The sequence below is a fragment of the Phyllopteryx taeniolatus genome, chromosome 18 (genome assembly GCF_024500385.1).
Source record: "Phyllopteryx taeniolatus isolate TA_2022b chromosome 18, UOR_Ptae_1.2, whole genome shotgun sequence".
Lineage (NCBI taxonomy): Eukaryota > Metazoa > Chordata > Actinopteri > Syngnathiformes > Syngnathidae > Phyllopteryx > Phyllopteryx taeniolatus.
Genome location: NC_084519.1, coordinates 3,243,494 through 3,266,056, shown reverse-complemented (window position 1 = coordinate 3,266,056; position 22,563 = coordinate 3,243,494). Strand labels below are relative to the sequence as shown.

Here is a 22,563-nt window from a genome sequence, read left to right as displayed (position 1 = left end):
CTTGATGCAGCCAACAGAACCACATCATCTGCAAAAAGCAGAGATGCAATACTGAGGCCATCAAACCGGACCCCCTCTACGCCTCGGGTGCGCCTAGAAATTCTGTCCATAAAAGTAATGAACAGAATGAGTGACAAAGGGCAGCTTTGGCGGAGTCCAACCCTCACCGGGAATGAGTCCGACTTACTGCCGGATATGCAGACCAAACTCTGACTCCGGTCGTACAGGAACCGAACAGCCCGTATCAGGGGTTTCGGTACCCATACTCTCAAAGCACCCTCCACTGGACTCCCCGAGGGACACGGTCGAGCGCCTTCTCCAAGTCCACAAAACTCATGTAGACTGGTTGGGCGAACTCCCATGCACCCTCGAGGACTCTGCCGAGGATTGTAGAGCTGGTCCACTGTTCCAGGGCCAGGACGAAAACAACACTGGTCCTCCTGAATCTGAGATTTGACTTCCCGACGGACCCTCCTCTCCAGCACCCCTGCATAGACCTTACCAGGGAGGCGGAGGAGTGTGATCCCCCCTGTAGTTGGAACACAGCCTCCGGTCCCCCTTCTTAAAAAGGGGGACCAACACCCCAGTCTGCCAATCCAGAGGCACTGTCCCCAATGTCCACGCGATGTTGCAGAGGCGTGTCAACCAGGAAAGCACCACAACATCCTTTAGACACTCTGGGATGATCTCACCCACTCCTGGGGCCCTGCCACCGAGGAGCTTTTTAACCACCTTTGTGACTTCAACCCCAGAGATAGGGTAACTCTCCTCAAAGTTCCCAGACTCTGCTTCCAGCCGGTACCCATCAGCTGCCTCAGGAGTCCCACAGGCCAAAAAAACCCGATAGGACTCCTTCAGCTTGACGGAATCCCTCACAGTTCGGGGATTTCCGCCAAGACACTGTCATTGCCCACGTGAGCATTGAAGTCCCCCAGCAGAACGATGGAGTCCCCAGCAGGAGCGCTCTCCAGTACCCCCTCCAAGGACTCCAAAAAGGGTGGGCACTCTGAACTGCTGTTTGGTGCATAGGCACAAACAACAGTCAGGACCCGTCCCCCCACCCGAAGGCAGAGGGAGGCTACCCTCTCGTCCACCGGCGTGAACCCCAACGTACAGGCGCCAAGCCGGGGGGCAATAAGTATACCCACACCTGCTCGGCGCCTCTCACCGTGTGCAACTCCAGAGTGGAAGAGAGTCCAAACCCTCTTGAGAGGACTGGTACCAGAGCCCAAGCTGTGTGTGGAGGCGAGTCAGACTATATCTAGTCGGAACTTCTCGAACTCACACACCAGCTTGGGCTCCTTCCCTGCCAGAGAGGTGACATTCCACATCCCGAGAGCCAGCTTCTGTAGCCGGGAATCTGATTGATAAGGTCCCCGCCTTCGGCCACCGCCCAGTTCACACTGCAAATGACCCCAATGGCCCCTCCCACAGGTGGTGAGCCCATGGGAAGGGGGACCTACGTTACCCTTTCGGGCTGTGCCCCATGGGTGCAGGCCCGGCCACCAGGCACTCGCCTTCGAGCCCCACCACCAGGCCTGGCTCCAGTGGGGGGGCCCTGGTGACCCGCGTCCGGGCAAGGGAAAATGAAGTCCATTGTTTGTCGTCATCATAAGGGGTCTTTGAGCCGTGCTTTGTCTGGTCCCTCACCGAGGACCTGTTTGTCATGGGTGACCCTGCCAGGGGCATAAAGCCCCAGACAACTTAGCTCCTAGGATCATTGGGGCACACAAACCCCTCCACCACGATAAGGTGACGGCTCAAGGAGGGGTCTCCAGGAAAATATTAAGTACAATATTTTTCAGTTTTTATTAGCCATTTCTGAATTTGAAGTTTGTGTTGTGACATAATCCTTAACAGCGCTCTGTCGCTTAATACATTTAACACCATCAGTAAACTAATTAGATAATTGTAGCCGCGTTTCCTAATTAAGACAAAATGTACTAGCGGATCAGCTCGTCGCCGATGTTACGTGCTTCGCTGTTCCACTTCGGACCATGACCCACAGCACCTCAACGTGAAAATGCAAAAGACAGGTACAACAAATACGACACTAGCTGATCTGATGACAAAAAAATGGTGCTTAAATGTAAGAGTAACAATAGAGGATGTCTGCTCCAGAGGTGGGTAGAGTAGCCAAATGTACACAAGTACTGTTACTTGACAATGTGACTCAAGTAAAAGTAAATAGTATCCATTCATTTTCCATACTGCTTCTCCTCACTAGGGTCACGGGCGTGCTGGAGCCTATCCCAGCTATCTTCGGGCGAGATGCGGGGTTCACCCTGAACTGGTTGTCAGCCAATTGCAGGGCACATGGAAAAGAAACAACCATTCACACTCACATTCACACCTACGGGCAATTTAGAGTCTTCAATCAACCTGACATGCAAGTTTTTTGTATGTGGGAGGAAACCGATGTGCTCTGAGAAAACCCGCACGGGAAGAACAAACAAACTCCACACAGGCGGGGCTGGGATTCCAATCCCGGTCCTCAGAACTGGGAGGCAGATGTGCTAACCAGTCGGCCACCAAGTAAATAGTAGTCCTCCAAAAAATGCAGAGTAAAAAGTGAAATTATTAATTACTGAGTAAATAATGAGTAACCAGATTTTTTACTACAGGATGAACAATAAAAAAAATAAATTACAAAATAAAATGATGGTGTGTGTGTGTGTGTGTGTGTCTATGCACAGTCAAAACTACAAAAAACAGCTACAATTTACTCCACAGTATTATCTCAAGTGAGCTGAAATATCCACGTTTGGGCAGACAGTGCCAGACAAATACAATGCATGAAAGCTGTTGTTTTTCTTCATCTAAATGTAAACGAGTAGTGCGCCGTTGCCATTCCTATGGCCAAATAATTCACCGTAAATAAAGGACAGTTCTGTTCATTAAACTGCATAAGATTGTATGATAGTGTTACTTACTGACTGTGCATGTTAATTGCATTTCATTATTGTCATTCCATAGTCTTATCTTAGTGTACTAGATGAAGCTCAAATATTTCACAACTAAATTATTGATTCATCCCATGAAATATTTTTATTTACCTGTAGTTATGTTGATGTCAGAGATTTCTGAGTATCTGTTGATGTATATGGGATAACTGGTGTTTCTCAGAATGTTCCTCAGTAGGTTTATCACGCTCATATTTGTGGTGCTGACCTCGATAGAGATGAGGTATTCATGATCAAATACAGGAGCTGTAGGAGAACACAGTCAACAATCTTAGTCTCTACCACCAATTGTTTAACATTCTTTTTTGCAAATATTGTCTAGTTACGCTTACATGTTGTTGGAGATGTTGTAACTGGACAAGCTGTAAAGTCTGTAAGGAAGAAGAGGAAAAGTTAATGTCATGCTAATTATGGAAGAAAAAAAACTGATACATTTTCAACTCGAATGTCAACTGTTTGTGTATTACTACTGTACATCATTGGTCTTACTCTGTAGATCGACAGATTGACAATATTGTCCATCAGAGGGAATGGCATTGATGCAGCCACATGTGTCATTAGTGATGTTGTCACATGATCCATGCAGGAAACACTGGTTACATGACCAACGATACTGATCCTCACATATGCACTGGAAACCATCACTGCTTGGACTGCAAACTATAATCAGAAGAAGATGAGTATTACCTTCCTTCCCTCTTATACCAGAGGTCACCAACTTGGTGCTCCTCTGGACCACAAAAACAAAAACAAAATTTAAAAAAGCACCATTGACCAGTGAGCTGCATCAACAGGTAACTTTTTTGTTGCATTGGTGAAAATGGAAATTACAATATACTGTATATTTTCAAACTGATATTTTTCAAAGGTAGCACATGATCAAACCATAGCGTACAGAGACATTAACCGCAATTTAGTTACCTATTGACCTGTCCCTTACCATTGTCCAAAACAATTCACCTTATATAAAGTGAAAGACATTGTTTAGTATTTAGTGACATTGTCAGTTTAATTACTGTGCATGGTAACAGCATATTACTGTTGTAATTCAATAGCCTTGCCTTTATTTAACAGAAATATGTCATGTATTTCACACTTAAATGATGGATTGATTCCTCCCAAAATATTTTTTTTATTTACCTGTAGTTATGTTGATGGTAGAGAACTTTGAGTAGCTGTTGTTATATATGGGATAACTGGTATTTCTCAGAATGTTCCTCAGTAGGTGTATCACACTCATGTCTGTGGTATTCAACTCGATAGAGATGAGGTATTCATGAACAAATGGAGGCACTGTTGGGAGACATGGCACACACAATAAAACATGTTTTCTACAACTGATTCATATTCACACAGTATTTTTTTCAGACTGTTGGGTACTGTTGTGGAAATCAGTGTTGTGTCTGTAAAATTATATCCACAAACATTGTCTCTTGTTGAAACATTTTTTCTGAAGACAGTCGTCTGTTGTAGCATCTAAATTTTTAAAAGACAAGAATTCATAAACTGTTGTCACTGTTGTTGTTATTAGTGTTTAAGGTCATTGTAATGATGAGTGCTGTTCTGTAAAACTATTAAATCAGCTTGACAAAAGTATAGCTATGGGGGTAGGGGGAGGACAATCCTTTTGCATCTGATAAACCATTAATTTTTCACTACAGCTGTTATGGCTCTTTTTTTCAATTGTCTTTCTGTCTGGGGGAGCTATGGTGGGCGTTGACATTGGCGACGCACCTGTCGCGAATTGTAACAGCCTTTTTATTGACAGTGTGCGGGCGTTGGAATATTCACCTGTTTTTGCCCCATGTTCGCTGCCGACGTTTGTGCTCTGTCTCATCTTAGTTTGCTCAACAAGTAGGTTTTTTACCACACAAACCTTTTGTCCTGTCCCCCTGTGTTGTTCGTTTTTTGATACTCTGGTCATGCGTGTCTCTGGTTTTGTACTTCACGCCCTTGCGTGCTCCTTTTGTTGAATTCAAATTTTTTTTGGACCTTCTGTCTTGAGTCTATTTCTGGGATCTGCTTTTACAGCACAGCCGTCCATGACAGAATATTCCAAACAAATGGATCCCACAGACTACGACATTTTTCGCCACGCATTGGCAAATCAAGTACAATTTGTAGGAAGACATGAGAAGTCGTTACACGAGCTCAGGGAGGCAGTTACAATCTTGACGGCCCATCTCAGTACGCTAAGTTCTCGGGTTGATCAGGTGTGTGCGCTTGGATGACATCTGGTTCTGACAGAAGCCGCAATGCCACCCGCCCAGGAAGCTTGTCTCCAAAATCCACCTCATTATGCTGGGGAGCTCGGCGGCTGCGGACAATTTATTTATCCATGTACTCTAGTCTTTGACCAACAGCCGTTCACGTACGCCCAGCATAACGCTAAGGTTGAGTTGATGATGAGTCTACTTACGGGTCAGGTGGCAGCGTGAGGGATGGCGGTCAGCAGCGTCAAGCCAGCGTTACGTTGCTCCTTTCCGGCATTCAAATTTGAACTGAGGAGAGTTTTTGATCACCCAGTCAAGGGCAAGGAGGCCGGTAGCCAGTTGTTGGAACTTTCCTAAGGGGGTTTATCAGTAGGTAAATACTCCATTACGTTCCGCATCCTGGCAGCAGAGATGGATTCGACGCTATTGCGTTGAGAGGCATTTTTCATCGGGGACTCTGACCTACAGTCAAAGATGAGTTGGCTGACTTGGTAGCCAGTGTATTGAGAACTGGTTCTAACAACAAGAGACTTCAATTACCGGACCAAGTCTCGGGATTTGGTGGCAGTGTAAAGGTTTCTGCATTAATTGACTCCGGAGCCAATTATTATTTTGTAGATTCTTAATTGCCCACTGTATAGACTTGGTAAACCTAGAAAAGTACTTGATTTATTAGGACTCCACTATGTTTAAAACTTTCGGGTAACCACATTGAATCCCGGAGGTTTTTCGTGATGCCCTGTCAATCGGGCAAATCCAATTGTGTTCGGGTTAATGTGGTTAATACTTCATAATCCGGATATTAATTGGGATAAGCTACTAATTGAGAATTGGAGCCTATTTTTTCATTCTCACTGTCTGCAATCTGCCATGTTAACTACTTCCCGCCTGTGTTAAAGAAGACGAGCACAACGATTTGGCCAATGTACCGGTAGTGCACCACGATTTGTGATTGGCGTTCAGTAAGGATCGTGCCCAGTCTCTACCTCCACATCGTCCATGCGACTGTTCTGTAGAGTCGATTCCCGACACGCCGCTACCGAGTGCTAGATTGTATCAGGTTTCCAAGCCGGAGCAAGATGCATTAAGTAATTATATTTCGACTTCGCTAGCTGCCGGGTTGATTTGTCCCTCGTCGTCGCCGGTCGGCGCTGGAATTTTCTTCATCGATTAAAAAAGAACCTGCGACTGTGTCGATTTCCGGGGTCTCAATGACATCACAATAAAGAATAAGTATCCTCTCCTGCTGTTGGACTCGGCGTTTGCTCCTTTGCAATCGGCAAACATGTTCACAAAATTAGATCTGCGCAACGCCTATCACTTGGTGAGTATAAAGGAGGGAGCTTAGTGGAAGAGCGCGTTCAATCTTCGATTCGGTCATTTTGAGTATTTGGTCATGCCTTTTGGACTCACGAATGCGCCTGCTGCCTTTCAGTGCCTTATTAATGATGTGCTGCGGGACATGATAAATGTATTTTGTTTTGTGTACCTAGACGATATCTTGATTTTTTTTATTTTTTATTCCCCCCCCCCTGAGATGCGGAGTCAGTACAGTGTTTGGGGTTCATCGTCGAGAAGAGCCAGCTTCGAGCCGATCCAGCCAAGGTCCAGTCTGTGGTTGATTGGCGAACTCTGACATCAAGGAGGCACTTGCATAGGTTTTTGGGTTTTCCTAATTTTTTTAAATTATAGGTAATTTATCTGTAATTACAGCCTTAAGGTGGGACCTCTGACTAGGCTTACATCAAATAAAATACCATTTGTATGGACCCCTGAAGCTGAAGTAGCTTTTGTTGCTATTAAACAATTGTTTGTGAAAGCTCTTGTGTTAAGTCATCCTCATCCTGACCTTCCTTTTGTTGTCGAGGTGGACGCATCTGATACACGAGTGGGGGCGGTCCTGTCTCAGAGGTCCCCAGTCGACCAGAGACTGCACCCCTGCGCCTTCTTCTCTAGGTGCCTCAGCCCAGCAGAGGCCAATTATGATGGGGCAGTAGAGTGCTACTAGACATTGTCCTGGCGCTGCAGGTATGTGTGTGTGTGTGTTTGTGTGTGTGTGTGTGTGTGTGTAGTATTTAAAATATAATACAACCCCAATTCCAATGAAGTTGGGACGTTGTGTTAAACATAAATAAAACAGAATACAATGAATTGCAAATCATGTTCAACCTATATTTAATTGAATACACTACAAAGACAAGATATTTAATGTTGAAACTGATAAACTTGATTGTTTTTAGCAAATAATCATTAACTTAGAATTTTACGGCTGCAACACGTTCCAAAAAAGCTGGGACAGGGTCATGTTTACCACTGTGTTACATCACCTTTTCTTTTAAAAACATTCAATAAACGTTTGGGAACTGAGGACACTAATTGTTGAAGCTTTGTAGGTGGAATTCTTTCCGATTCTTGCTTGATGTACAGCTTCAGCTGTTCAACAGTCCGGGGTCTATGTTGTCGTATTTTACGCTTCATACTGCACCACACATTTTCAATGGGAGACAGGTCTGGACTGCAGGCAGGCCAGTCTAGTACCCGCACTCTTTTACTACGAAGCCACGCTGTTGTAACACGTGCAGAATGTGGTTTGGCATTGTCTTGCTGAAATAAGCAGGGGCGTCCATGAAAAAGACGTTGCTTGGATGGCAGCATATGTTTCTCCAAAACCTGTATGTACCTTTCAGCATTAATGGTGCCTTCACAGATGTGTAAGTTACCCATGCCATTGGCACTAAAACAGCCCCATACCATCACAAATGCTGGCTTTTGCACTTTGCGTCCATAACAGTCCGGATGGTTCTTTTCCTCTTTGGCCCGGAGGACACGTCGTCCACAATTTCCAAAACCAATTTGAAATGTGGACTCGTCAGACCACAGAACACTTTTCCACTTTGCATCAGTCCATCTTAGATGAGCTCGGGCCCAGAGAAGCCGGGGGCGTTTCTGGGTGTTGTTGATAAATGGGTTTTGCTTTGCATAGTAGAGTTTTAAGTTGGACTTACGGATGTAGCGCCGAACTGTATTTCCTGACATTGTTTTTTTGAAGTGTTCCTGAGCCCATGTGGTGATATCCTTTACACATAGATGTCGGTTTTTGATGCAGTGCCGCCTGAGGGATCATAGGTCACGGGTATTCATTGTTGGTTTTCGGCCTTGCCGCTTACGTGCAGTGATTTCTCCAGATTCTCTGAACCTTTTGATGATATTATGAACCGTAGATGATGAAATCCCTAAACTCCTTGCAATTGTACGTTGAGGAACATTGTCCTTAAACTGTTCGACTATTTTCTCACGCACTTGTTCACAAAGAGGTGAACCTCGCCCCATCTTTGCTTGTGAATGGCTGAGCAAGCTCCTTTTCTACCCAATCATGGCACCCACCTGTTCCCAATTAGCCTGTTCACCTGTGGGATGTTCCAAAAAGGTGTTTGATGAGCATTCCTCAACTTTCTCAGTCTTTTTTGCCAACTGTCCCAGCTTTTTTGGAATGTGTTGCAGCCATAAAATTCCAAGTTAATTATTATTTGCAAAAAACAATAACCTTTATTAGTTTGAACATTAATTATCTTGTCTTTGTAGTGTATTCCATTAAATATAGGTTGAACATGATTTGCAAATCATTGTATTCTGTTTGTATTTATGTTTAACACAACGTCCGAACTTCATTGGAATTGGGGTTGTAGTATAGTAGTATACTACAGTGTAACATAGTGTAGTAGTAGTTGTAGTAGAAGTACGACAGTGTAGTATAGTCTAGTAGTAGTTGTAGTAGAAGTACAACAGCATCTTCTGATCACCGAATTCATAAACTCTTACTTATCACCGTTGTTTGTATTCCAGTTGTTGCTGTGATTAATGTGGTGGAAGAGCCCAATCCTGCCGCTGTAAAATAAAATAACAAAATAAATAAAGAGATACTGAATTGAAACGTATAATGTTCATCATTCTTTCAAGAATTATGTGGTTTTAAATCTCACAAAAATCCAGAACATTGTTATATATATATATATATATATATATATATATATATATATATATATATATATATATATTGTTTTATCTCGACCTCAGTACAGTGATCATTTATTTGTGTCTTTAAGAGTGTTTAGCTTTTTTGGCCCTTTTTTTGTAATGCCAATGAAGAACTGGCTCAGTAATGGCAACCCAAAGAGAGAATATTGTATATGTTTGTATATGTAATTATGATGACCATAGACTGAAAGAGGAACAAGGTTAACATGTCTCTGACCTGGCTGCTCAGTACAATATTGAAAAGTTGCCAGTATTTTTGTGTCCATTATGTACCTTATTATTATGTATTATATACCTTAATTTGGGAAAATAGGATAAAGGTTGGTGGCATGGCGGACGACTGGTTAGAGCGTCTGGCTCACAGTTCTAAGGACCGGGGTTCAAATCCCGGCTCCGCTTGTGTGGAGTTTGCATGTTCTCCCCATGCTTGCGTGGGTTTTCTCCGGTCACTCCGGTTTCCTCCCACATCCCAAAAACATGCATGGTAGGTTAATTGAAGACTCTAAATTGCCCGGTGTGAATGTGAATGCGCGGCACGGTGGCCAACTGGTTAGAGCGTCAGCCTCACAGTTCTGAGGACCCGGGTTCAATCCCCGGCCCCGCCTGTGTGGAGTTTGCATGTTCTCCCCGTGCCTGCGTGGGTTTTCTCCGGGCACTCCGGTTTCCTCCCACATCCCAAAAACATGCATTAATTGGAGACTCTAAATTGCCCGTAGGCATGACTGTGAGTGTGAATGGTTGTTTGTTTGTATGTACCCCGCCTCCTGCCCGATGACAGCTGGGATAGGCTCCAGCACGCCCGCGACCCTAGTGAGGAGAAGCGGCTCAGAAAATGGATGGATGAATGTGAATGCGGTTAGTTGTTTGTTTGTATGTGCCCTGCGATTGGCTGGCAACCAGTTCAGGGTGTACCCCGCCTCATGCCTGAAGATAGCTGGGATGGGCTACAGCACTCCCGCGACCCTTGTGAGGATAAGCGGCTCAGAAAATGGATGGATGAATGGATATAGGTTATCGAGGGAAAAAGACAGTTGAATAGTTAAATGCTGTGATGCTCCTACAGTGGAAGAAGGCTGCTGCTGCAAATAGACTTTGTGCAAACAGACTCTCTCTCACTCTGTCTGTCTTGGGTATGGTGTCTTTGCAACGCTCTTCTTTTTTTCTGACTATCCTAAACCCGCATTTAGATGTGCAGTGTTTTTTTAATTCACACACTACTTTTATTTGTACACTTTCTGATACTATGAAAGTGTAATTGCATTCCCCTCCTCTTCTACATGTTATGCAAGTGACAAAAGTATTCTTTTAAAAAACAAAAGAATACCTCATTATAGAAATGAAATACTATTGTATTTCAACACTTGCGTTACGATACTGTGAATGAACGCATAATAGCAACATCTCTTTTCAGACCCGGCGCCCACTGAGAGAGATGCAACCGAACCCGACCGTGTGCGGGGTTCAGCACCTAGCCTTCATGAGTGGCTACCCATTAGCCAGTAGTTTTGGTGCAATTCAAAATTTGAAGCGCCGCTGAATATCTGCGCAGATGTAACGACCAATCAAAAGTGCCACGCTTTATCGTGTGAGCTTTCACAACCCAAAAATATGTTTTCAGGTAAAAGCAACATTCAGCCGGCCGCCGCCATTGTCGAATTTCAAGCCATACCAATAAAGTATAACAGTATTTTGATTTACAATAATACTTAACTATACCCTCGAAGCTGGGAGAGTCTCTGTCACCAAATACACGTGAGCTTACAAAACAACATCCTGGCGCATGGCCGTTGCCAGATAGTAGATACTTTTCCCGTGGTGTCACACACTTCTGGGCAGACCCGCGTCTTCCATGTTGGAGGTCGACGCATTGTTTTATTCCGGTGCTTATTGAGTGTTTAAACAGATAAATTTGATAGTCAATGTCAAAAAACTCCCTCCATGTTAACTGCTATCTAGCCTTGAGACTATCCATCCATCCATTTTCCATACCGCTTATCCTCACTTGGGTCGCAGCCGTGCTGGGCAGGGTACACCCTGAACTGGTTGCCAGTCACTCACAGGCCTTGAGATTAATGCTAGGCAAAGTCAATGCCTTTTTAACTAGTACTTGGATCGAGGATGCCCAGAGTTACCCATGCGAAGACATATGCTTGCACCACGAAGATGCAAGAAATTATGGTAACGACTTTCCTAAATCCGCCAGCCGAGGCTCGTCGTTACCACTAATGATAAGTTGTCAGGAAAAAAGGAAGCGAGGCATGATTTGAGAAGATTTTAAAGCTCAGAGATCCTTCTCCTGGTCGGTAAGGCATGTTTTCACTGTGCCTCCTCTGCTTTCAATTGTCAAATCTCAAGCCATCAAAATGAAACTTTACTTGGATTTATGTTATAATTAATGCTGTGATGATGTCAAACTCTGATAAAATGATTGTTTTCCCTCTCTCTCCAGCGGTCTGCACAATACAAGCATGATCGATTAGTTTGCATATGACCTCCTATTCAATGTAAGAAATCATACTTTATATGTAACTACAGTTGGAATGTAATCATGTAAATATGGTTGGTATGAAGTATATGTGTGTGTGAATGAGTGGATTGGTGCGTGTGGGAGTTTCAGTTGACATTATTCATATTTGGACAAAGAACAATTGTGATCAGGCATTAAAAGTTCACATGCATGCAGTTTTGGCTGCTGTCATCTGGATGTCGCCCAAAGACCACAAATGGTCCACTTCTTTGAGGGGCGCTGTCTTCTCGATCAGATGTTTTATGGTTTCCTTTCTTTGGACCAGGCTAAAATGTCCGAAACAGCTTTCATATACACTGTCCATGCTGATGCAGGATATACACATACTGTACCAACAAATGGGACAAATTTGAGCTTTTTCCCTCCCTTACAGTCAAAGTCAACAAATTGGATGTATCTTAAAGATTACCTTAAACCAGTGGGTCCCAACCTTTTTTTTTATCTTGTTAAGCTCCTAAACAATTTTCTCATACCATTATATAAACCCTGAATCAAGAGCAACTGGATGGATTTAAGGACATTTGAAACAATTGTTTCTTAGTTGCACGAGGAAAGCTGTTTTTGAACTATCTCAGAAGGCAACACCTTACTTATATAGCTATATATATATATATATATATATATATATATATATATATATATATATATATGGGTGTTTATTTGATTTCGGGCACTTTTGATTTTCGTTTTTCTCAAAAATAAAATGTCACAACAACTATATATATCTACCTTACCGTAATTGTCATCTTTCTGTGAGTCAGAATCTGTTCATGTCCATATATATTGATTTAAGATTTGTTTTTAAATTTGGTCTTTTTGTCAGATACCCGAGAGAAATATCATTACCGCCACAATGGCATATTGATTAAAAATTTATTAATCTTGTGATGGTAATGACGTGATGGTAATGACATTTCAAAGTTCTTAGCTAACTGTGCTATGCTGGTAGAGTTAGCTTAAATTTTTCTTTTAGCTAGCTAGTCCTGTACAACATTTTTATATGTTTACCAAGTTTTTACAGGAAAATCTTTAAACGTATTAAAACTACAAGTCATTTGGTAATGACATGCAATAAAAATATTGTGTCACTTAAGGGTACAAATGAGGAAAAAACTTAACTCTTCCAGTTATCAAAATGTCTGACTTCTCTCTGCCCTAGCATGTGCTTGACTGACAAGACAAAATGACACAAGGAATTAAAGAATGAGATTTTGAATAAACTTTATTGATCTGAAAATGGTCAATGTGGCGGTAATGACAGCAACTTTAAGGGACAGACATATTTTAAAAAAAATAAAAGACAGAATTTGAAATCTTTTGTAGATATGATGAGAATTCATTAATTCTATTATATTTTAAAGAATTTATGGTAAAAGTTACACCATTTTAGCATTTCTTTAGTAGAAAGATAGAGCTTCATATATCCAAACCCTGTGCTAAGGACAGGGTAAAAATTGTAAAATACCACCATAAAACCGCTCACAAAATGTAAAATATACTCATATTAACATGAAATTTTAGACAACACTTATAATTAGGTTGCTGCTGGTTATTGAAAAAATCTATTTAAATATATTTTTTCTTTAAAGTTTACATCAAGGACACAAAAAGGCCCATAATCAAATAAGCACACACACACACACACACACACACATATATATATATATATATATATATATATATATATATATATATATATATATATATATATATATATATATATATATATATTAGTACTGTAGATGTGTAGTAGAGTAGAGAGTTATTGTTATTGTTAAAATATTATGTTGATATTTTATGAGGTACTCAGGAGTTCTTACTTGTTGTTGTTGAGGAGGATAGAGATGTTGTTGTGCTCGAGAAGGTTGAAAACCGTGTTGTGCCTGGAAAGAATAATTGGTTTCATATAATAGTCATGAAGAAGTAAAATCAAAATAATATATATTTTTTTTTGATACCCTTGAAGAAATTGTTAATGTTACATTATTACAATACAACCTGTATGTATTCTCTGCTGGTATAACACTATCAGAAGCACTGACCTACATTTACAACCTAAATTCCAATTTTTTATTCCAAAGTCTATTCTCTTCATTTTGTAGCATTTGACAGTACTGCTTTCAGTACTTAAAAACATGGATGTTCGAGTTTTATGTCATATTTCACCCTCAGTCAATCTAATCTGCCCAGGGCTGCCAATGCAATTTAAACTATATTAGCAATTGACATGTTCTATTAAAGTGCACACTTTTATGTAATGCAGCTGATAAAACCCCAGGTAATGCTTATCTTAGCTTCACTTTGCATTGAGCAGAACTGACCGAGATGTCACCTTATTGAACACAACCCACAGTCAGGGTTTCATGAAAACAAAGTACAACATACTGTAAATGTAATGCAAGAGTTAAATAAGACACACCTGCAACAAACTACAGGTAACATACACATGTGATCAATGTTACATTAATCCTTATCGTTAATGAACATGAAGGATTAACGTCTTTATTATGGCAACATTCAACATTTTATGTTGCAATACATGCTGGGAGCTGCTCCGTGCAAAATACAACAACTCTCTATGTGACGTCAACCAAACCATTTCATGATGCATTGGAAACTGTAGTTAATTATTGTAAAATCACTTAAAATATTTCACTGTAAGGTATGTGTTCAATAAGTGTAGAATTTACAGGAATGTCTAACTGTGTGCTTTGTCTCTCAAAGTTCAAAACCAAATCTCATTGATTGATGCCACTGGCTTAAACTTGACTTTTGGTGGACCTGTTTATGGGCCAATGCACCTGCATCGTTTGAGCTCAATGAAAAAGTCACTCAAATTTCCCAAGTAATATTGGTAAATTAGTAATAGAAAATCATTTGGTTTGAGTAAAAACTATTGATTGGACTTAAAAACCCAATTCCAAAGAGAAAGCAAACGAAAAAGATCAGTTGAATCAGAATCGACAAGTAATGCCAACAAATTATATACATTTAAATGATATATCCTCGTCTCTTTGATCTCAATACAAATCTGGGTTTATGGTGTACTGCAAACTACAACCATAACAAACACATTTTTAAAACTTGAAATTTCTGTTACCTCAATATATACAATTAAATCCCCAGATACAATCCACCCAAGGGCTGCGCAGCATAAGAATGACATCATAGCCATTTGAGTAGCGCTTCTTTAAGGTGCTTTGAGGAGATGCCATGACATCATTGCCTTTCCCCACATTTATTGCAGTTTGCATTCTTTGATTCATTGCCAAGAAAAAAAAAAGCTCACTGCTGCTATGAATACGTGTCTCTTACTGTAGCATTCAGACATTTAATAACTGTCTGCCAGTGTCAGTGTCAGACATAAAATAAGTCAACATGTAGTATACATTCCTACAACTGTAATACAACTGGGGGGAAAGCAGAATATATTTGATTATATAAAAGTATAGTGCTTTCAGAAGAAGATGAATTTCAATAAAATAAGCAAAATAGACTGATGTATCACCTGTCTTTGGAAGGCAATATTGCCCTTCGGGGGGGATACTGTTGATACATGTGCAGGTATCATCAACGATCTCATCACAGGCTTGATATGTCTCACAGTTGTCATATGGCCAAAAAAAGTCTTCCTCACACCTGCACTGGAAGTTGCTCCCGTTGCTGTAGCAAACTAACCAGGAAGTGAGCACAAAGAATGTGAAAAACCTATGACCCAAGGGAGTATGCACATGGCACATAGCAGATATGTGGATACATGAAAGACCATGGGAAATCTGGAATTCATCTGATACAGTTCGATCATTGACTACCATTCTGTTAAACTGGAAACAATTCAATATGTCAACACTTCCTTGTTGAAATTGAACCCCTTGTAGGACATTTATTAAAATACATGGATCTGCTCAAGTTCTGCTTTTCAACTCTGAATTTCCTTGAGTCTGGGTCATTTCATTTATTTAATGTGGCAACCAGCTTCAGCTGTCTTTTTTGACTCCCTTCAGACTCAGATGTTTCATGCAGTGGTCCCACTCATTTTATGTTATCGTGAGTTTTATTATATCATTGTCCGATGACAACTGTGTATTTCACTCTTTTATTATGTATTTTAGAAAATTATACGCATATTTTTAATTGTAATTACATATGCATCAGAAACATTCCTCTCACTAGTTATAATCACAACAGCCACCTTGCACAATAGAAATAACCAGAAAAACTTGACTTGACGTGACTAGGCACAGCACTGGCCCAATGTGATCTGAAACATAAGAACTGCGATAATCTATTTGTCTGACATTGTTGTCTTGGGTATTCCTTTAAAACAAAGTAAACAGATTCCATGGAGGACTGAAGATTCATTGTTATAGATAGCACAAGCCTGTTTTTTTAAGAATTTTTTTTTGTCACGTATACACGGCCAGCAGACGAACTGCGTGACCCTGCTTTGATTACAATGTGGGCATTGGCCTTCTTTTCCATGATACAAAACATTCAAAAACATGGCATGATTCCATTTAAGTGCCTACCTGTGGTGATGTCAATGTCTGTCAGATTTACTGTGGGACCCAAAGACAGAGACAAGCTACTGTTGTCCAACAGGCTGCGAAGATAGTCCACTGTCTCAACACTTGGCACATTTAGCTCAATGGACACTTCATACTCATACTCGCCAAGCGGCTCTATAGGGGAAAAGACAAAGACAAAGTCCAACCCCTCTCAAGAGGACGGTACCAGATTCATATACAGTAGTGCCTTGAGATACGACTGAATCGACTTACGTCAGTTGGCATATTTTTTGTTTTGGGTTACGACCCAGATTTCGTGTAGCGAGGGCGCGTTCAACTGCAGACTAAACAATGTCCAGCAACCACCAATTAACACTGATTTCCTTGGGACAATACATTATGTACAGTGGTGTTGTGTACTCTTTTTTTTTTTAAATGTAAGTGCAAATTGTTGTTTGTCTATATGTGCCCTGCGACTGGCTAGCGACCAGTTCAGGTTGTACCCCGCCTCTTGCCCAGAGTTAGCTGGCCCAGCACACCCGTGACCCTAGTGCGGATAAACGGTAGGGAAAATTAATGGATGGATTTATATTGTTTACATTCTATTTTATTATGTTATTGCTGTTTTTCAGACAGTACAATACTTTTGAGGGCAATTTTTCCAAGTGAAAAACTGTTTAACTCTTTAAATTTAAAGATGTTATATTGTTTACATTCTATTTTCCTGTTATTGCTGTTTTTCATGGAGTATAATACGCCATCCATCCATCCATTTTCTGTACCGCTTTATCCTCACTAGGGTCGCGGACGTGCTGGAGCCTATCCCAGCTATCTTTGGGCGAGAGGCGGGGTACACTCTGAACTGGTCGCCAGCCAGTTGCAGGGCACATATAAACAAACAACCATTTGCACTCACACCTACAGACAATTTATTGTCTTCAATTAACCTACCATGCATGTTTTGGGGATGTGGGAGAAAACCCACGCAGGAATGGGGAGAACATGCAAACTCTACACAGGGGAGGCCGGATTTGAACCTGGGTCCTCAGAACTGGGAGGCAGTTGTGCTAACCAGTCCTCTACCGTGCCGCGCACTATAATACTGTTGCGTGCAATGGTGCTAAGTGAAAAACTCTTTACATTTAAGTACAATACTGGTAAGTCAAATTTTTTTCCTCATTAAAAACATAATATAAATGTTGGTGTGGTGGGGGACTGCAACTGATTAATTGCATTTCCATTCATTTCAATGGGTAAAGTTGTTTCGAGATAAGGGTATTTTGAGATAAGAGCATAGTCACGGAACGAATTAAACTTGTATCTCTGTATTTGGAACTTCTTGACTTCTTACACCAGTTCAGTGTCCATCCCTACCAGAGCGGTGACATTGCATGTCCCTAAAGCTAGCTTTTATAGCTGGGGATCAGCCACCTGGCACACTCCACTGAGCCCCACCGCTATGCCTGGCTCCAGAGGGGGGCCGAGAGACTTCTGACCAGGCAAGGGAAAATGCCTTCCAAAAGTAGTGTTCTTCATAGAGGCTTTCTGAGATGTGCTTGCCTCACCGAGGACCCCGTTTGCAATGCATGACACTGCCAGGGTCATAAAGTCCCAGATAACTTAGCTCCGCCTCCTAGGATTACTGGGACACACAAACCCTTCCACCACAATAAGTTGACAGCTCAGGGAGGCAGGCATATGGACAAATATTGCCGTAATCACAACACATGGGAAGTTGCGGAATGGATTGTGTGTGGACTCTTATATTTCCCAACAAACATACAGTATAATTAATCTCACTCACCATCCCTTTTCTCCCTACTGATGTGTTGTTCTCCGGAGCGTAACTGAGTATGTTTAAAAAAATGAAAAAAGACATTTTAATTGCATCGTCTATGTCAGTGATTCTCAAACTATTTACATCAATTAGTACCTGGAGAAATACTTAGCTCATCACTAAAATACAGTAGCAAAGTGGGGCTAAGTTTTCATAAAAAAAAAAAACGAGACAGGTTTTATTCCTAAACACAGTCATGTCACATTATGCACAGTTAGTACATTAACACTGCTCTAAAATATTGGAAAATAAAAAGAAATGGACTCAAATAATGATTCAATTAAACATCAAATGTTTTCAAACAAACCATTTCAACAAACCAGTCTTAAAGATTAAATGCCAATGTATTAAATTCAAAAGTTAAATACAATCAAACTGTACTGTACTTACAGTATGCAGTGATTATTTTGCATAGCACTGGTACCACACATTGAGAATCACTGGTCTATGTAATAAAATGCATGATAGCAACACAGTGAGCTTACCGGTGACAAAAGGCTTGACAATTTGACGACGTTTCCCGTTTCCAGAATACAGAGTGTTACCGCGAGGAGAACAATGATAATGCCATTCTTAAATATTGCCATTCCTAAGAGAAAAAAAGAAGGTAAAAAAAAAATACAAAAATAATTCAATGAATTAATGGTACTTTTTCCCCCCATTCATCCTTCATCTATGTATTTTCAAATAACTCTTTGATCAGTTCTAATGACTTCCACCAGCATTGCTAGCTTTTGGTCACCAACATGTGTTGTTGTTACTTGAGCTCATTAGAATTTTTCTGTTAATTATGGTATACTGATTATAACAACACAACTTAACAGGACACGAAAGACTTAAAATAATAGTGAAACAAAAAATGGCTTGCACCTGAGCAATACAATTATATAGCAAGTGTTTGAAATCTGTAAATCAGTCTAGTACTGAAAAAGAGTGAAAAAACACCTGATAAGCCCTTGTCATTATTAAAACTGTCAACTATCTTACTACATATATTGGTTGGTGAGAATTTGCCAGAGTTACCTCATTGCTAAATTTATAGACTTATTCTAGATACAATTCGTGAGATATTTTTACAAGTACGCATTTCCACGCATCTTTCATCAAATTACATGATCGTATTCAGCAGCCTTTCATACGACGCGGAACAATATTTGGTCAGTTCAACGTTAGAAATAGAGACAGACTAGAACAGTGTGTCTTATTCCAGGTGACTGGCAGCCAGTTTAGTGTGTAGTCCGTCTTTCGCCTGAAGTCAGCTGGGGCAGGCTCCCGCGACCCTGACCGGGATAAGCGGTGTTGTTCTCAATGGATGAATGCATAATAATAATAATAATACAAACTTATATAGCGCTTCAACCTCAGGGTTGAATCATGAATTGAATGAATAAGTACTTGAATGATTCTGTGAGAAAGAACTGAACGATTCGGTGAATGAATCCTTTGAACGAATCTTTTTAACAAACTGATTCTAGTGATTCAGTACACTCAAAATAACTGCTGTGTCCATCGCTAATTTCTGCCCCCTGCAGTTTTACCATCCAACACCCGTTTCTTTTTTTCCATTTAAACATTAAATGAAATAATAGTAAGAGAAACATCCATCCATCCATTTTCTGAGCCGCTTCTCCTCACTAGGGTCGCGGGCGTGCTGGAGCCTATCCCAGCTATCATCGGGCAGGAGGCGGGGTACACCATGAACTGGTTGCCAGCCAATCGCAGGGCACATACAACCAAACAACCATTCGCACTAACAAGCACACCTACGGGCAATTTAGAGTCTCCAATTCATGCATGTTTTTGGGATGTGGGAGGAAACCGAAGTGCCCGGAGAAAACCCACGCAGGCACGGGGAGAACATGCAAACTCCACACAGGCGGGGCCGGGGATTGAACCCGGGTCCTCAGAACTGTGAGGCTGATGCTCTAACCAGTCGGCCACCGTGCCGCCTAGTAAGAGAAACACCTACCTTAATTATTATTCTCGCTACATTGTATCTATTTTATCTTAGATAGCATTTTAAAAACATAACATTGCTATTGCTTCTGGTTAAATCTCTGATCGCGAGCCGGCATGTTTTAACGTCATCGTCATGATCTCTTTTATACGGACCAAAATTTCTCATCTGGATCACCCTTCCGACGAATCGTTTATGCATGTGCCCCCCACCTTTCAAACCAAATTTACGCCACTATTTCATACCACCGAAGCACTTCAACCCTCCGACATGTTATCCAATTTTTCAATTGCCACGCAGAAACCATTTAAAGGCAAAACTGTTCTAAAAAAAAACTGCCTTAAAGTGGCACTTTAACTTTTGGTCTTTTTAATTTTGGCCAGGGATATTTTAGAGCAATTATTTAATTAATTAAGTTAACGATATTCTCACGTCATCCACTAAAATCCATTTAAATTAAACCATGTTGCTTTTTAGGACAAATATTGTTATATGATTAAAGTGCGATGAAACAAGATGAATTACAAAGCCCCTAATTAATTAGATACATCCATTCTCTTCACCGCTTATCCACCGTCGCCCTCTATGTATATACATATATATATGTGTGAAGCCACGGACCAATTACAGCCTGCCTGAATGGACGTGTGCGTGGTCTCTTGAAGCATCATGCGAGTGATGAGTCAATGTGACTCGTAACTGCGCTTCCTATGCATTTGAACAAGAAATCTGAAAATTCAGCTATTTTAATGATAAAATCATTGAAATTATTGGATTGAAAAAGATCATCAATGTAAAGCATTGATGACCTCGATATATATTTTTACCGTGAAGGGATTAAATCCATACCGTGATGTGAATTTTAGGCCATATCGCACAACCCTACTTTAGATGAACGGAAACTCAAAAATTGTTTACAACATGTTCTGTTATCCACTGTTTTCAAAACAACTAATAACTCATGGAAGGAAATATTGCATCTTGTTGCAGTTGCAAATAAAGATGTGGTTTCAGGAATGTGGAATATCAACATGGAAACTCTGTGTTATCGCACCACATACTGTATGTGAACAAGGAAAACAAACACACACATATAATATAAAAAACTGACTTTTGAATTGCTTGAATACAAATAGTTGGGTCTGGTGTGTCTGCCCATTCATCAAGTGTGAAATTTTACAAAAAAGTACATTTTTGTGTGCTGACTATTTCTGAAAGGCAGTGGGGTGAGCAGTAAGAGCCTCAAATCTCCATGATTTCAAAAGAGTGTACAAATATTGTATAATCTACAGTAATTCTTTACCGTTGGCATATTTTGACCAAAGTTGACCACAACTACCAACCACCATGCATGCATCCATCCCTTTACTATCTTGATTTTTCTGGACTGGTTGCCAATCAATCACAGGGCAGAAATAGAGACAGACAACCACTCACACTTAAGAATCTCTCCATCCATCCATCCATTATCTGAGCCGCTTATCCTCACAAGGGTCGCGGGAGTGCTGGAACCTATGCCAGCTATCTTTGGGCAGGAGGCGGGCTACACCCTGAACTGGTTGCCAGCCAAACGCAGGGAACATATAAACAAACAACCATTCGCACTAACATTCACACCTACGGGCAATTTAGAGCTGTCAATCAACCTACCGTGCATGTTTTTGGGATGTGGGAAGAAACCGGAGTGCCCGGAGAAAACCCACACAGGCACGGGGAGAACATGCAAACTCCACACAGGCGGGGCCAGGGATTGAAACCCAAAACTGTGAGGCAGACACTCTAACCAGTCGGCCACCGTGCTGCCTCACTTAAGAATCTATCTCAGAAAAACATTTCGTCAAAATAATTATTAAGTGAGCCAAGGCCTGATCTTGCTTCTTTTACATACTTGGCTGATTTGGTTTGTTTGGCTGGTGCAACAATAATCTGTCATTATTATTAATATTATCATTTTTTAAATGTATCAATTGTGTTGTTTATAAATTTATTTATTTATTTATTATTATGCATTTTGTTATGTTATTATTTTTTAAAACATTTTTAAATAACCTACTTGAAATGTGATTTGAACATCGTTACATTTTTTATTCCCAAAACACACCATGTAAATAACTACTTAACGTAGTATTTATAAACATAAAATAACAAAAATTCAGTCACTGAACTTTATACAAGATTTTACATGCAAATTGAGTAACCCATGATGAGTATGAGTATACATGATGATAAACTACAATACAAGGCTGTCAATAATTTTCCATGTTTTGTAAGAAAAGCGGTTAGCCTATTTATCCATTCAGCCCATGACTGAAAAAAGAAAAACAAATCCAAAGAAACATAAAAACACGTTAACATAAGAGGTATACGTATCCAGTTTTCTTACCCAAGTTCACATTTCCCCCCTTTCCTGCTGATCTTGGTCCTTCTGTTTATGTGGTTAGCACATTTCATGACAGACGCTTAAAGCTTGTGAAAGGCTGCCAAACCCGTATCCAGCACTATGGGAAACATGCTGCTTGAAAG

At 40.8% G+C, this 22,563-nt stretch overlaps 1 protein-coding gene across 3 annotated transcripts in view; it reads right to left on the bottom strand.

The window, feature by feature from the left end:
- LOC133467910 (uncharacterized) overlaps positions 1 to 22,563 on the bottom strand; it is a 152,851-nt gene extending 130,288 nt beyond the window's left edge. For 2 of the 3 annotated variants that reach the window (XM_061753068.1, XM_061753069.1), the window contains exons 1-11: positions 22,424 to 22,563; positions 18,569 to 18,672; positions 18,051 to 18,093; positions 16,268 to 16,420; positions 15,247 to 15,411; positions 13,559 to 13,621; positions 8,996 to 9,061; positions 4,104 to 4,256; positions 3,453 to 3,623; positions 3,296 to 3,334; positions 3,057 to 3,209 (exon numbers count right to left, since the gene is read on the bottom strand). In XM_061753068.1, the coding sequence (XP_061609052.1) occupies positions 3,057 to 3,209; positions 3,296 to 3,334; positions 3,453 to 3,623; positions 4,104 to 4,256; positions 8,996 to 9,061; positions 13,559 to 13,621; positions 15,247 to 15,411; positions 16,268 to 16,420; positions 18,051 to 18,093; positions 18,569 to 18,670 (1,108 nt within the window). In that variant the 5' untranslated portion in view covers positions 18,671 to 18,672; positions 22,424 to 22,563. The remainder of the gene's footprint in view (positions 1 to 3,056; positions 3,210 to 3,295; positions 3,335 to 3,452; positions 3,624 to 4,103; positions 4,257 to 8,995; positions 9,062 to 13,558; positions 13,622 to 15,246; positions 15,412 to 16,267; positions 16,421 to 18,050; positions 18,094 to 18,568; positions 18,673 to 22,423) is intronic. The other variant, XM_061753070.1, reaches the window with a different exon arrangement.